The sequence below is a fragment of the Mobula hypostoma genome, chromosome 5 (genome assembly GCF_963921235.1).
Source record: "Mobula hypostoma chromosome 5, sMobHyp1.1, whole genome shotgun sequence".
Lineage (NCBI taxonomy): Eukaryota > Metazoa > Chordata > Chondrichthyes > Myliobatiformes > Myliobatidae > Mobula > Mobula hypostoma.
In genome coordinates this window covers 140,234,650-140,250,338 of record NC_086101.1, presented here as the reverse complement: position 1 = coordinate 140,250,338, position 15,689 = coordinate 140,234,650, and the positions used below count along the sequence as shown (strand labels likewise).

General features: G+C 44.5%; 1 protein-coding gene across 10 annotated transcripts in view; it reads right to left on the bottom strand.

Moving 5' to 3' along the window:
• The window catches only part of LOC134347038 (amyloid-beta A4 precursor protein-binding family A member 1-like), a 199,336-nt gene that overhangs the window by 32,938 nt on the left and 150,709 nt on the right, over positions 1-15,689 (bottom strand). For all 10 annotated transcript variants that reach the window (XM_063049055.1, XM_063049057.1, XM_063049056.1 and 7 more), the window contains 3 exons: positions 11,077-11,163; positions 9,517-9,702; positions 6,255-6,434 (listed from right to left, as the gene is read on the bottom strand). In XM_063049055.1, the coding sequence (XP_062905125.1) occupies positions 6,255-6,434; positions 9,517-9,702; positions 11,077-11,163 (453 nt within the window). The remainder of the gene's footprint in view (positions 1-6,254; positions 6,435-9,516; positions 9,703-11,076; positions 11,164-15,689) is intronic.

Here is a 15,689-nt window from a genome sequence, read left to right as displayed (position 1 = left end):
CCGTGGCCACAAATGAGAAGTCAGAATAGTGCGTTGCTTCCCAGGTGCTAGGCAGGGTTCAGGATGTCTCGGAGTGGCTACAGAAGATTCTCAAGAGGAAGGGTGAGCAGTCTTGGTGTACATTGACAGAGGTAGAACAGGAGAAGAGACCCTGTACAGTGAGTATGAGGAGTTGAGGGAAAAGGCTGCAGAGCAGGACCTTCAAGTTAGTAATCTCTGGATTACTCCCAAGTGCTTGTCAGCATAGGAATAGGATGATGGGATACATGAATGAGTGACTGACGACTGCGTGCATGGGGCAGAGTTTCAGATTTCCGAATCACTGAGGTTTCCTCTGGGGAAGGCATGGCCTGTACAAAAAGGACAGGTGGCATCTGAACCCAAAGGGATACAAATTTCAATGGGAAGTAGAAAAGGCATATAACAAGGGCAATGTTACAACAGTCATGGCGGGGTGGGTGGATTTGAATATGCAGATAAGACTCGGAAAATCAGGTTGGTGCTGGATCCCAAAGAGAGAGAATTTGTAGAATGCCAATGAGATGGCTTTTTAGAGCAGCTTGAGACCACTAGGAATAAGCAATTCTGGATTGGGTGTTGTGTAATGGACCAGAATTGATTAGGGAACCTAAGGTAAAGGAACCCTTGGGAGACGGTTATCATAGTATGATAGAATTCACCCTGCAGTTTGAGAGGGAGAAGATAAAGTCAGATGTGGAGTAAAGGGAATTACAGAGGCATGAGAGAGGAGCTGTCCAAAGTTGATTGGAAAGGGACACGAGCAGGGGTGACGGCAGAACAGCGATGGCTGGAGCTTCTGGGCCAATTTGGAAGGCACAGGACAGAAATGTCTCAAAGAAGAAGCAGCATTCTAAAGGGAGAACGAGGTGATAAGGGAAGTCAAAGACAGTATAAAAGCAAAAGAGAGGGCATATAATATAGCAAAAGTTAGTGTGAGGTTTTAGGATTGAGAAACTTTTAAAAAACAACAGAAGACAACTAATAAAAAGCCATAAGGAGGGAAAGGATGAAATATAAAGTTAAGCTAGCCAATAATATCAAAGAGGATACCTAAAGTTTTTTTCAGATATATATAAACAGTAAAATTCAAAAATCAGAGGTGCAAAGACACTTGGGAACCCTTGTGCAGGATTCCCTGATGTTAACTTGCAGGGTGAGTCGGTGGTAAGGAAGGCAAATGCAATGTTAGCATTCATTTCGAGAGGACTGGAATACAAGAGCAAGGATGTAATGCTGAGGCTTTATAAGGCATTGGTCAGACTACACTTTGGAGTATAGTGAGCAGCTTCAGGCCCATTATCTAAGAAAGGATTTGCTGACAAAGGAGGTTCATGAGAATGATTCCAGACATGAAAGGGTAAACATATAAACTATCAAATAGAGACAGTGTGGATGTGGAGAGGATGTTTCCTATAGTGGACAGAGGGCAGAGCTCAGAACTGTGGGAACATTTAGAACAGAGAAGAGAAGGAACTTCTTTAACCAGAGGGTGGTGAATCTGTGGAATTCATATACAAGTCATTGAGTAAATTTAAAGCCCAGGCTGATAGGTTCTTGATTAGTCAGGACATTCAAAATTTATGGGGAGAAGGCAGAAGAATGGGGATGAGAGGGACAGTAAATCAGCCATGATGGAAAGGCTGAGCAGACTTAATGGGCCGAGTGGCCTAATTCTACTCCTACATTTTATGATCTAAAATTGTGTATAATTTATGCTTCTATTCTTTGTGTGAATGCTGCGTATATGATGCCAGGTACCTGTGATGCTGCTGCAAGTATGTTTTTCATTACACCTGTGCCTACATGTACTTGTGGAGATGACAATAAACTCATCCTGGCTATTTACTAGCTGCCATGTAGGAAATGGAACTAGCTCAGATAGACATTTCAGTTGGCATGGATGAGCTGGGATGAACAGCTTGTTTTCATGTTGCATAACTCCATGATTTCAATACATTCATCGCAGTTTGAAATAGCAGGACATAGGGTGAAAGACAGACTCTTACTTGGATGAATTTCTCTCCCTCATTTATCCATTTGCTAAATAAATGCACTCAAGGGTGCCATCGCAATCGTTCTGAGTCATATAAACCCAAGCTCACCCCATCCATTGTCAACTGGAGTCTGAGGGGAGTGTGATTGCATCCAGCAGATTTGCAAATAAAGGATGTTGACTTTATTGATTCACCCTAACATGTTGCCATGGTTAGGAATTTCAATGTTTAACCAATTCTGAGCTCCACTGTCAGGACACAAGTCAGAGCCTAGGACAGGACATAGAAGAGTCTTGTGGGAATAGTGTCAGAAGTGATGGAACAGCAATGGCAAGAAGCTACAGTTATTCTCCTTGGATCAGAGACAGGAGGGCAAGCTTTGATGGTTGGGTTCAGAATCACAAAGTGTTTCCATTGGCAAAAGAACAGATTCAGATTTAAGTTAGCTGGCAATCAAACCACTGGTGACATAAGAGGTAAAGATTTAATACAAGTCCGATGTTGTGAAAAGGAGGTAAAAGCAGATTCAATAGTAACTTTCAATGTGATTTGGATAAATTCTTAAAAAGGCAAATTTCAGGACACTGAGGACAGACCAGTGGGAGTGGGATTAATTGGAGAGGCCTTCCAGCACTGGAATGATTGACCAAACGGCCTGTTTCTGCATTGCTTATTCAACATACTGAAACAGCAGAAAAGCTAACAGGAAGGAATCCATGGTTTCTTCACCCAGCACAACAGTCCAAGTTGCTTTATCTATCTTTTAAAAAAACGTCTTCGACACAGGTTTTAAGGAAAAGAGAAAAGTGAATAATTGTGATACCTGCGTACCACATTACACAAGAGAAAAATCTGCAGATGCTGGAAATCCAAGTACCACAATACACATGCATTTACTGATCCATGTTATATTCACCTTGAATTCATCTGTCATGAACTATGACCCCTCCATAAAATTAATGCACCACCAACCAGGTAGGCGGGAGGAGAGAGAGCAGCGCGCCGCGCGTACGCAGCCCTCCGGTGAAAAATGATATCATATCCATTAAATGGGGGCCGTGGACAATTCTGAATTGATGGAGAGACGTGAAAGCACAGAGGAACATCTGGAGAAATTTCTGAAACGCCCGTTCGCTGCTGTCGTTACTGCACGATTGTGAATCTTCCAGGGGGATGGCCTCAAAATCCCCGGCTTTGCCTGCTGTTGGCAACCGAGATTGAGGTCGAATCGCTCGGATAGAGATGGTGCTCGGTACTCGGTGTTGGAGAGCTGATCGGAGGCTCGAAGTTTTCAGATGACTCAGAGTCGGACTGTGGTCCGGCATAGCAGGGAGAGTTTTTCTTCCTTCTCCCGTCTGCCTGAGATGTGGGACATTTGAGAGACTTTGAACTTTTTACTGTGCTCATGGACTGTTCTTCATCAAGTTATGGTATTGTTGCACTGTTGTAACTATATGTTATAATTATGTGGTTTTGTTAGTTTTTTCAGTCTTGGTTTGTCCTGTGTTTTGTGATATCACACCGGAGGAAATAATGTATCATTTCTTAATGCGTGCATTACTAAATGACAATAAAAGAGGGCTGTGTGTCTTCATAATCTAATCTAATCTAATAATTAGATTATTTTTATCAAATCAGAAGCCTGATACTCCACATCACTTCCCTTTAAGCATTCAGTTCTTGAACCAACTGACACAATACTCATCACTACGTCAGTGTAGCAACACTATGACCAGTTTGCACTAGTGGACTTTTTGGTTCTAATTGAGGTTTGTAACGTATCAGCTTGTATAATTTACAAACGTATGTTCACCTTATAAATACTGTGTTTCTAGTGATGTGTGCCTGTGATGCTGCTGCACATTTTTCATAGCATTTGTGCATATGACACTAAATTTGACTTTGACTTTTGAGATTACGTGTAGCCACACTGAGGCCTGGTTCTATTTTTACAATTTTTGGATGGGAAGGCCACATATGACGGTGGATATGCAATGGCAGGCATTTAAAGGTTGCATGGATGAACTACAACAATTGTTCATCCCAGTTTGGCAAAAGAATAAATCAAGGAAGGTAGTGCACCCGTGGCTGACAAGAGAAATTAGGGATAGTATCAATTCCAAAGAAGTAGCATACAAATTAGCCAGAGAAAGTGGCTCACCTGAGGACTGGGAGAAATTCAGAGTTCAGCAGAGGAGGACAAAGGGCTTAATTAGGAAGGGGAAAAAAGATTATGAGAGAAAACTGGCAGAGAACATAAAAACGGACTGTAAAAGCTTTTATAGATATGTAAAAAGGAAAAGACTGATAAAGACAAATGTAGGTCCCCTGCAAACAGAAACAGGTGAATTGATTATGGGGAGCAAGGACATGGCAGACCAATTGAATAATTACTTTGGTTCTGTCTTCACTAAGGAGGACATAAATAATCTTCCAGAAATAGTAAGGGACAGAGGGTCCAGTGAGATGGAGGAACTGAGCGAAATACATGTTAGTAGGGAAGTGGTGTTAGGTAAATTGAAGGGATTGAAGGCAGATAAATCCCCAGGGCCAGATGGTCTGCATCCCAGAGTGCTTAAGGAAGTGGCCCAAGAAATAGTGGATGCATTAGTGATAATTTTTCAAAACTCGTTAGATTCTGGACTAGTTCCTGAGGATTGGAGGGTGGCTAATGTAACCCCACTTTTTAAAAAAGGAGGGAGAGAGAAACCGGGGAATTATAGGCCGGTTAGCCTAACGTCGGTGGTGGGGAAACTGCTGGAGTCAGTTATCAAGGATGTGATAACAGCACATTTGGAAAGCGGTGAAATGATCGGACAAAGTCAGCATGGATTTGTGAAAGGAAAATCATGTCTGACGAATCTCATAGAATTTTTTGAGGATGTAACTAGTAGAGTGGATAGGGGAGAACCAGTGGATGTGGTATATTTGGATTTTCAAAAGGCTTTTGACAAGGTCCCACACAGGAGATTAGTGTGCAAACTTAAAGCACATGGTATTGGGGGTAAGGTATTGGTGTGGGTGGAGAATTGGTTAGCAGACAGGAAGCAAAGAGTGGGAATAAACGGGACCTTTTCAGAATGGCAGGCGGTGACTAGTGGGGTACCGCAAGGCTCAGTGCTGGGACCCCAGTTGTTTACAATATATATTAATGACTTGGATGAGGGAATTAAATGCAGCATCTCCAAGTTTGCGGATGACACGAAGCTGGGTGGCAGTGTTAGCAGTGAGGAGGATGCTAAGAGGATGCAGGGTGACTTGGATAGGTTGGGTGAGTGGGCAAACTCAAGGCAGATGCAATTTAATGTGGATAAATGTGAAGTTATCCACTTTGGTGGCAAAAATAGGAAAACAGATTATTATCTGAATGGTGGCCGATTAGGAAAAGGGGAGGTGCAACGAGACCTGGGTGTCATTATACACCAGTCATTGAAAGTGGGCATGCAGGTACAGCAGGCGGTGAAAAAGGCGAACGGTATGCTGGCATTTATAGCGAGAGGATTCGAGTACAGGAGCAGGGAGGTACTACTGCAGTTGTACAAGGCCTTGGTGAGACCACACCTGGAGTATTGTGTGCAGTTTTGGTCCCCTAATCTGAGGAAAGACATCCTTGCCATAGAGGGAGTACAAAGAAGGTTCACCAGATTGATTCCTGGGATGGCAGGTCTTTCATATGAAGAAAGACTGGATGAACTGGGCTTGTACTCGTTGGAATTTAGAAGATTGAGGGGGGATCTGATTGAAACGTATAAGATCCTAAAGGGATTGGACAGGCTAGATGCGGGAAGATTGTTCCCGATGTTGGGGAGGTCTAGAACGAGGGGTCACAGTTTGAGGATAGAGGGGAAGCCTTTTAGGACCGACGTTAGGAAAAACTTCTTCACACAGAGAGTGGTGAATCTGTGGAATTCTCTGCCACAGCAAACTGTTGAGGCCAGTTCATTAGCTATGTTTAAAAGGAAGTTAGATATGGCCCTTGTGGCTACAGGGGTCACGGGGTATGGAGGGAAGGCTGGGTTCTGAGTTGGATGATCAGCCATGATCATAATAAATGGCGGTGCAGGCTCGAAGGGCCGAATGGCCTACTCCTGCACCTATTTTCTATGTTTCTATGTTTCTATGTTTCTATATCAGAAGACTTTTCAATTCAACAATGCCGGTGGTCACCGAACTCTAACGGTAATACAGACACCCCAAGATCCTGCCCCTTAAACCCGAACCCGTCAATGTCACACCTACTTCTTTGCAGTTTTCCGACTTGGAGAAGTGAATCAAGTCGTCATTGTACATGTCCTGAGTGTTGAGGAGGTCACTATATTCCTTCTGGCTCAGGTCCTCTGGATTAATCCCATTTGCCCTCAAGAACTCTTGGTAGGCGACACTGAATGCTTGGCCGATGGACTGGGCTATCAACTGAGCCTGCAGAAAAAGACGGAAGAGATTACATTTAACAAAGAGAATCAAGGCAACTTACTTGGTGCATCTAGGATTGGAATGAAGTTAATAGAAAACTGACATCAGCACCATGCTTTCCAGCCAATCAGAACATTGCCAGAGTAACTGTTTCCTATTTTTTTTAATATGGCATGATGTTGTTCAGCCCACTGTGTCTGTGCCTGCTCTCAGCAGATTCCTATCAAGCCCTTTCCAGGTCTCAGCCCCAAATATCAACTGCTTACTCTTTTCCACATATGCTGCCTGACCTGCTGAGTTCCTCCAGCATTGTGTGTGCGCTTCCCCTCATTGACTTCCCTTATAATCTATTCTTTCACTCCTGCCTGTTAACACCTCCCTGATTTTTTCCCCCACACGAAGGGCAGTTTACAGTGGCCCAACTAACCGGACCGTAAATCGCCCCAGTGCAATGGACGAAGAAAGAGGTGCAGCCCAAGGAAACGCATGTGGCCAGGGGGAGAATGTGCAAACTCTGTCCAAACGGCACCCCAGGTCAGGATTCAACCCTGTTCACTGGAGTGATGAAACAACTCATCAGCTGTGGTGCCACAGAATTAAGATTCTCAAGAAACCTCTCAAATTGCCAATAAACTACAGCTCCCCCTCGGCCCAAGATGTCAGTGCTGAGTGACAAAACAGAGTCTTTTTTAAACACTTACCTTGAATAATTTCACTCGCCGACTGAGCCCTTTGATTATAATTAGGCTTATGGTTGATTTTGAGTGGCTAGATACAGGGTGGGAGTCGGCAAGAGCAGGAAAAACAAACTTGGAAAAAGGACTGAACTATTTAGAGAGGGGAAAAAAAACCCAACTCTGATGCATAGGGATCATAAACGCTTTGCCATCTGACGCATGCTGTTACGTGTTGAGCAGCAGTAAGAGATGCCACAAGGAGAACCCGGATGACCCTGAGAGGGTGGGGATTACTCACAGTGGGAAATGAGGGAGGGAAAGGATGTTTCCCAAGGTGGGGGAGTCTAAGATCAGAGGGCACAGCCTCAGGATAGGGGGGCATCCTTTTAGAATGCAAATGAGGAGCCAGAGAGAGGTGAATCTGTTGAACTTGTTGCCAAGTCATTGGGTAAACTGAAGGCAGAGGTTAATAGGTCCTTGATTAGTAAGGGCATGAATGGATACCGGGAGAAGGCGGGGGATTGGGGCTGAGCAGGAAAATGAATCAGCTATGATAAAATGGCGGAGCAGACTCGAGGGGCCAAATGGCCTAATTCTGCTCCAAAATCTTACGGTCTTGCGGTTTAAGAAAATCATTCCACTGGTTAAACTTCAGACAGGGAGAGTTTGGGAGACTAGACAATAGGTTTACTGAAATTTATTCCTGTGCACGTTAATGAATGCACTGTGACTTTCAACCAAACGGCAAGGAAAGGTTCTAAGGTATGGGTGGTACGGGGGCTCAGCTCGTAGAACTACCACTCCACAGCACCACAGACTTGAGTTCAATCCCAACCTGAGGCACTGTCTGTGTTGAGTTTGGAGATTCTCCCCTGACCACGTGGGTTTCCTTCGGATGCTCCGGTTTCCTCAAACATCCCAAAGAAGTTCTGGTTGGTATGTTAAATGGCGACTATCAATTCTCCTTGGAGTGAAGGTAAATAGTAAAATCTAGTTGGGGGGGGGGTAGTTAGTGTGAATGTAGTAACGAAAACCAATTTCCCCCGGGATCAATAAAGTATGACTATGACTATGAGAGAATGGGTAGACTATAAATGATTGCCAGCATGGACTCAGTGGGCCAAAGGGTTTGGCTCCGTGCTGTGTCTGTGATCCTACATACCACAAGAGCAATTATCAAGCCAGAATGGACGCTGAGTCACATATTAGAACTAAGTTAGGAAACGTGGTAGGCTTTGATAAGCATTTTAAATGAGAAGTGGGGATGAAAAGGATTGGGCAAGAATTCCAGAGCTGCAAGAGCTCAGAGATGATGGAGGGTAGGTAGTAGAGCTGGTAGAGGTTCACAGAGATATCTAACTCATATTAATGATAGGAACATTGGGCAGTCTCTTTTCCCTGAGCTGTATTTATCCAATTCCCTTTTGTAGACTTCTACTGAATCTTTCTTTATAGGTTCTAAGCAGTAGGCTCCAAGTCTAAATCACTTGCTGCACAAAAAAATCTCTCTGCAGCTTCTGGCTCCTCTGACAATCCCTTACATCAGGTTCTTGGAGATTATCAGCTTTCGTTCACAGAAAGCACACTTCTTCCTATATGCTTCAACTGAAACCTTCACAAATCCTAACACTTTTATCAAACCTCCTCATGACTGAGCTGCAACTTGCAACACAATAATCGAAAAGCAGGAAATGGGATTAGATCGATGAGACAGGCAGAATGGGACAAATTGCCTCCTCCTGAGCCTCAGATATTCTACTTCAACTTTCTCTTGTCTCAGAGAGAATGACCTACAAAATGGGAACAGAAGTTGCTCACATGATCTCTCCATCCTTTCCTGCTGTGAGCCAGATCACAGCTTTCATAACCGTCGGCCTCAGCACCACCTCCTGACTTGATCCTGCGATCTCTTGTAACTTGAAAACCAATCACCAAGTGGCAGCAAGTACAAAGATTCACAATCCTCACAGAATTGCTCATCTTAGGTTATATTTTATTCTCAAACTGAGCCTCCCACAATCCTCTTTTTGATTTCTCCAGCAGAAGGATTATCTATTCAACGTCCATCCTGTCAAACCCTCTCAGAATGGTGTGCATGTCAAGATCTCCTTTAATTCTTCCAGGGCTCAGACCTAATTAATCATTCCTTACTTCTAGGAATCAAACAATTGAACTCCTGTGTGTTTCCTCCAAGTGAAACATATCCTTCCTTAAATGCCAAAACTGTACACTGTACAACAAAGTGTATTAGAAATGTAGAAAGTATTCCATTATTTTGTACGACATCCTCTCTGCAAGGCCAGAATTCTTTCGCTTTCTGCTTACTTAAAAACCAGGGTTTTTTTTTACCATTGCCGTACCCGCAGAATAATTTCCACTGTACCCTTCCACAAGATCAAAGTACTACATACGTCCTCGGACTCAAAGACATGGCAGATCATCTTGTACTGCCTCTTCCCATCCTGCGAAGGGTGAGACGCTTCCACACTGTCCTGGGAATTAGATCGGGGCATGCGGCGACGCGCCATCAGCACCACAATGTTTCCAATATCCGCAATGTACGAAATGGTCCTTAAGGGATGGTCCATCATAGTTTCCTAAGAAAGAGCAGTGAGAGCGTACGAATATCTTACAGCAGCCGCAAGTTTTAAGAAAAGCTATTCGATATAATTTGTTGAAAAGAATTTTTGCAGCAATGGGTTATTTTTTCCACTCATTTCGAGACAGTTTGTGGCACTTCTCTACATTTACGCAGACAACAAAATGGATTCCTACTGTCCAAATCAGGAGCAGGTCTCCCCTCAACTCTAAACATGCAATCACATGCCATCATGAAACACATGAAGACATGCCTCAACACACTCCATGCCGACCAAAGCAAATAGTTGGATAGACCTAAAATACACTTACATGAAGACTACTGACATAAAACACTCCCATGCACAGAAAGACACCCTAAAGCAGTCTGACGTCAACTGCATGTGCACTAACAATTTCCAGCACCAAAACCAACTGCACATATTCATCTTAAGACCAACTTCATAGGTTCGTGCATATTCATACTCTCCCAGACATTCCTCTGACAACTACGCAGACACATACACAGACCAAAGCCAACTTCGGAAACACAAACACCCCCCCCCCCCATGCTAACCAAATTCTTACTACGAAACAGACACACAGCAGTCCACCCAGCAACAGCCACATCCACCAAAACACCAACTCACTCTCACACACACACACACACCCCCAAAACAGTACAGCTGAAATAAAGACACAATATCCCTACAGTTACTGACAGAAGCCTCACCTCACCCTGGTCCGTAATGCTTCTCGCGCTCATCAGAGAGCGAGAAGCCGCCACAGACTGCAGCGCAGCCACGATCGTACAGGATGAAGACCGCTAGCTAACATCAAGATGCCACAACCTGTCAATCAATAAGCTCATTCAGTGCACTGGCTCATCTGTCAAACAGCGGAGAGCCAATTAGCTGTCACTCGGCACAGCTATAAATCCCTGCCAGCAGTTCGACACTGGGCAGTCCAAACAACGAGTTAAGGCTGCATCCTGTCAGATCCATCCAGCACCCCCTTAAGTGCAAGTAGCAGAGCAATCAGCACGACATAAACATCGCTTCCAATTCCAGAACTGCTTGAAGCAGGCACACAGTGGCACTCTCCCCTTAAACCAGCCCTACCGGTCTTCGTCTGAGTGAAGATCTTCTGCTGAATGTTTACCAAAGAATGAGACAGCTCACCTCTGGAGCAATTTTTCAATGTTTCCCACAACTCTGCAAATATCCCCCTCCAGTTACAAATCTCTTTCCACAGTTGCAAATGAATTTTTTTCCATGAGGCAGGAGGTATGGAAACTAAAAGGAGAGGGAGTGTTTTTAATAAACTGAGATTTTATTAAAATCACCAGATGTTCAAGCTAACAGTCAGGTGGTAAAACAATTACTCTTCCTTACCTGTGAGTCTGCATTGAGCACTTTAATCCTCTGGGTTGAAATGAAGAGGTCCACCTCCGTCATAGGTTGGGGTTCTCCCTCGGGTGCCTGTACAAAGAAACAGCAACATGGGAGAGGCCACCACTGCAAACACACACATAACTAACACAGCTAACTCTGCCTAAGCAAGACTAGTGATCTTTCATTTTGTAAAGGGTATTTTGTATTTGATTTTCATCTCTAAAACAGCAAACAGCCAGATGCTTCACTCTTCAAGCAGGTCACAGGAGATCCATAAAGGTGGGGGGGGGGGGGGGTGAGAGGAGGCTTGAGAATCAGTGCAGATTCATTGGGCTCAAAAGCCTGCTTCCATGTTTAATGGTTCTCACTCTAGATGAGCAGGATGTGTCTTCAGTGGCAGGATGCTCGAGTGAAAGCAAGTACAGAGAAAGCCAGAGAGCTGCTGCCTCACGTGAACCAGGTTCAACCCTAATCTCAGGTGATATCTGGGTGGAGTTCACATGTTCTCGGCGACTGTACAAGTTCCCTCGGGTGCTCTTGTTTTTCTCCTACATCTCAAAGGCATCTTTTAATTTGTTTCTGAACTGGCCATTGCCAATTTGGTGTCCCAGGTAAGTAGGTGAGTGGCAGAATCTAGGAGGGAGATGATGGGAATGTGGGGAGAAAATAAATGGGAGCGACACATGCAGGTGCTGGAGGGTCAGCGGATCAGATATTTCTATGGAGGGTCAGCGGATCAGATATTTCAATGGAGGGTCAGTGGGTCAGGCATTTCTATGGAGGGTCAGTGGGTCAGGCATTTCTGTGGAGGGTCCACATTTCTATGGCGGGTCAGTGGGTCAGACGTTTCAATGGAGGGTCAGCGGGTCAGTCATTTCTATAGAGGGTCAGTGGATCAGGCATTTCTATGGAGGGTCAATGGGTCAGGCATTTCTATGGAGGGTCAATGGGTCAGGCATTTCTATGGAGGGTCAGTGGGTCAGACATTTCTGTGGAAGGTCAGTGGGTCAGGCATTTCTATGGAGGGTCAGTGGGTCAGGCATTTCTGTGGAAGGTCAGTGGGTCAGACATTTCTATGGAGGGTCAGTGGGTCAGGCATTTCTATGGAGGGTCAGTGGGTCAGACATTTCTGTGGAGGGTCAGTGGGTCAGACATTTCTGTGGAAGGTCAGTGGGTCAGACATTTCTATGGAGGGTCAGTGGGTCAGGCATTTCTATGGAGGGTCAGTGGGTCAGACATTTCTGTGGAGGGTCAGTGGGTCAGACATTTCTGTGGAGGGTCAGCGAGTCAGACATTTCTGTGGAGGGTCCACATTTCTATGGAGGGTCAGTGGGTCAGACGTTTCAATGGAGGGTCAGTGGGTCAGGCATTTCTATGGAGGGTCAGTGGGTCAGACGTTTCAATGGAGGGTCAGTGGGTCAGGCATTTCTATGGAGGGTCAGTGGGTCAGGCATTTCTGTGGAAGGTCAGTGGGTCAGACATTTCTATGGAGGGTCAGTGGGTCAGGCATTTCTATGGAGGGTCAATGGGTCAGACATTTCTGTGGAGGGTCAGCGGGTCAGTCATTTCTATAGAGGGTCAGTGGATCAGGCATTTCTATGGAGGGTCAATGGGTCAGGCATTTCTATGGAGGGTCAGTGGGTCAGGCATTTCTATGGAGGGTCAGTGGGTCAGGCATTTCTATGGAGGGTCAGTGGGTCAGACATTTCTGTGGAAGGTCAGTGGGTCAGGCATTTCTATGGAGGGTCAGTGGGTCAGGCATTTCTGTGGAAGGTCAGTGGGTCAGACATTTCTATGGAGGGTCAGTGGGTCAGGCATTTCTATGGAGGGTCAGTGGGTCAGACATTTCTGTGGAGGGTCAGTGGGTCAGACATTTCTGTGGAGGGTCAGTGGGTCAGGCATTTCTATGGAGGGTCAGCGAGTCAGACATTTCTGTGGAGGGTCAGTGGGTCAGACATTTCTGTGGACAGCCCACATCTCTATAGAGGGACACAGACAGCCCACACTTCTATAGGGGGATGTGGACAGTCCACATTTCTATAGAGAGACATTGACAGCCCACATCTCTATAGAGCAGGGGCGGCCAACCTCTTACATTCCATGCGTCAATTTTTTCACTCACCAGTTCAGATGAGCCATACAACTCTTGTACCCCCATTCAATTCTTTTAAAAAGGTTAATATAGAATTCGTGCGTGAAAAAAAAATCACATCTGAACTCGTGCGTGAAAAAAATTGAGGCATGGAATGCAAAAGGTTGGCCACCCCTGCTATAGAGGGACATGGACATTTCAGGTTGAGGCCCTTTATCAGAACTCCAGTGAAGGGTTTCAATCTGAAACACTGGATGTTCATTTCCCTCCAAAGATGCTGCCAAGTTCCTTCAGCACCTACAGGTGTTGCTCCACATTTCCAGCATCTGCAGAGTCTGGGTTCTCTAGGATTACATGGGTAAGTGCAAATAGATGCTCGATGGTTGGTATGGACTTTTGCTAGATCACTCTAAAGCCACCTTCTGGACCGTGAATTAACACTGCAAACAGACAACAATTTGATGACGTTCTTGCGCTAGATCTGTGCCATTGCTTAGATAGCACCAACCTTCTGCTGACACGGCATTTTCTTACTGGCATCCAGTCTCTATAGAGAATAGTGAGTGAACAAATTTAACAAGGCTTGCAGGGATAACTTAACTGGACAGTTTGTATTGCATACACTTCATCATTGAATACCGATTACCAAAAACATATATACCCTAATTGACTCCGACCTCAGCAGGTTTTCGTTGGATCACAGGGGTAGAATAGTGAGAGGCCTCCAGACTCCCATTTGGCTTTCTGACTCCATCAAGATCTATTTTTAATGCCACACACCCTTGCTCTGGACTGTATCTGTAGCAATCTTACTGTGTGGAACCACGGCAGCATTCCTAGACTGGGAGTTTGCACTTTCTACAAAATAGCTACTCTGCAAACTTGGCAGAAATCAACCCTTCATCTGCAGAGAGAGAGGGAGATTGAAATCAGTCTGCAATCCAATAAATAGCTTGTGCATTTCAAGCCTGATTAATGCCGAATTAATGCACAAAACTTAGAAAACAGAATGCCAGATCCTTAATTTATTTCTAGAAATAAAGAGGAGAACAGGTAGCTTAAGATGTTACGTTTACATGACAATAATATCTAGGTGCCTTGGTTAGTTTGTAGTACTAGGGGTGTGTGACGTATCCACTGACAGATGGAAGAACTCAGTAAACGAACAACCTTGCAGATTACACAGGGGAGGAGGCTGTGCAGCACAACAATCCACTCCAACAATCAATGAAATTATGGCTAATTTGTGATCCAAGTCCATCTACATGCTTGGGTTCATTACAATAAACGTGGCCTGCAACATTCTATTGGGTATCCTTAAAAATATTAATCATCTACTACTTTTTATGGGGAAGAGGTCTCTACTTCTCACATGCTTCATAGAAGGTTTTTCCAAACTACTCCCCTGATTGATCTAACTTTAACTTTAGGGATTTAATCACTGCTCTGGATTCCTGCACCAGAAGAGAAAATTTCACTGTCCATCTACCTTATTGAACTCCCCCCTAAATTCTAATATCCTCAATTACATTGGTCTTTAACTACCTCATTCTGGGGAATGCAAACTTAATGAACATAATTATGGCCTGCTGTTTAACTCATTTGCATTCACTGTGCAGAGGCAAATTTTCTCTCCAGACTTTCTACCAGTTGGCAACCGGCTGAAGAATAAAACAATACACAATGGAGAAGATGCAAAGTAACATTCATTGCGATGAAGGTGCAAGAGACTACAGATGCTGAAATTTGGAGCAACAAACAAGATGCGGGAGGAACTCTGCAGGCCGAGCAGCATCCGTGGAAGGAAAGGAATTGTTCATGTCTTGGGTTGAATCCCGACACTGAATTCCTCCAGCAGATTGCCTGTTAATTATGATGAGGCTGATGAGATAAATATAATGCTCATGTGGAAGCTGCAGCAAGAGGTTTTGCTCCAGAGGAAAAAAAGACAATCCCATCATCTCTTCCCAGCTACAACTACTTCTTTTCATCCTTTGGGCTGAGAGGACAACCTTGTTGAGGAAGGCTAAACCCCACTGAGGAAGGCTAAACCCTGTTGAGGAAGGATGAGTTGGCATTCTTTGGGATTTAGAGAGATGAGGGGTAACCTTATTGTAACACGGAAGATTCTAAGGGGCATGACATGGGAGATGTGAGATATCTTCACTGGTAGACGAGTCTCAAGCAAGGGGCACACAGTTTCAAAGGGCCGGTCAGTTAAAGCTGAGGCAAGTGAAATTTCTACTCATAGGTTAGTGAACCCCGAAAATTCACTACCTCAGAGTTGAGGAGGTTAGTTCATTAGAAATATCTGAAGTGGACTTATATCAATATTTGAAAGATCTAGAAACTGAGGGCTATTGGAAACTGGCACAGCACAGATCATATTGAATGGTGGGGTCGGCTTGAGGGGCCTGTTGATGAACTAAGGCTCCTAATTGTTTGCTTTTCTTGTGTTCTTTCCTCATTCTTATCAATCTTTTGCTTATATAAAGCCCTCACTAAATGATACCTGGAGCAC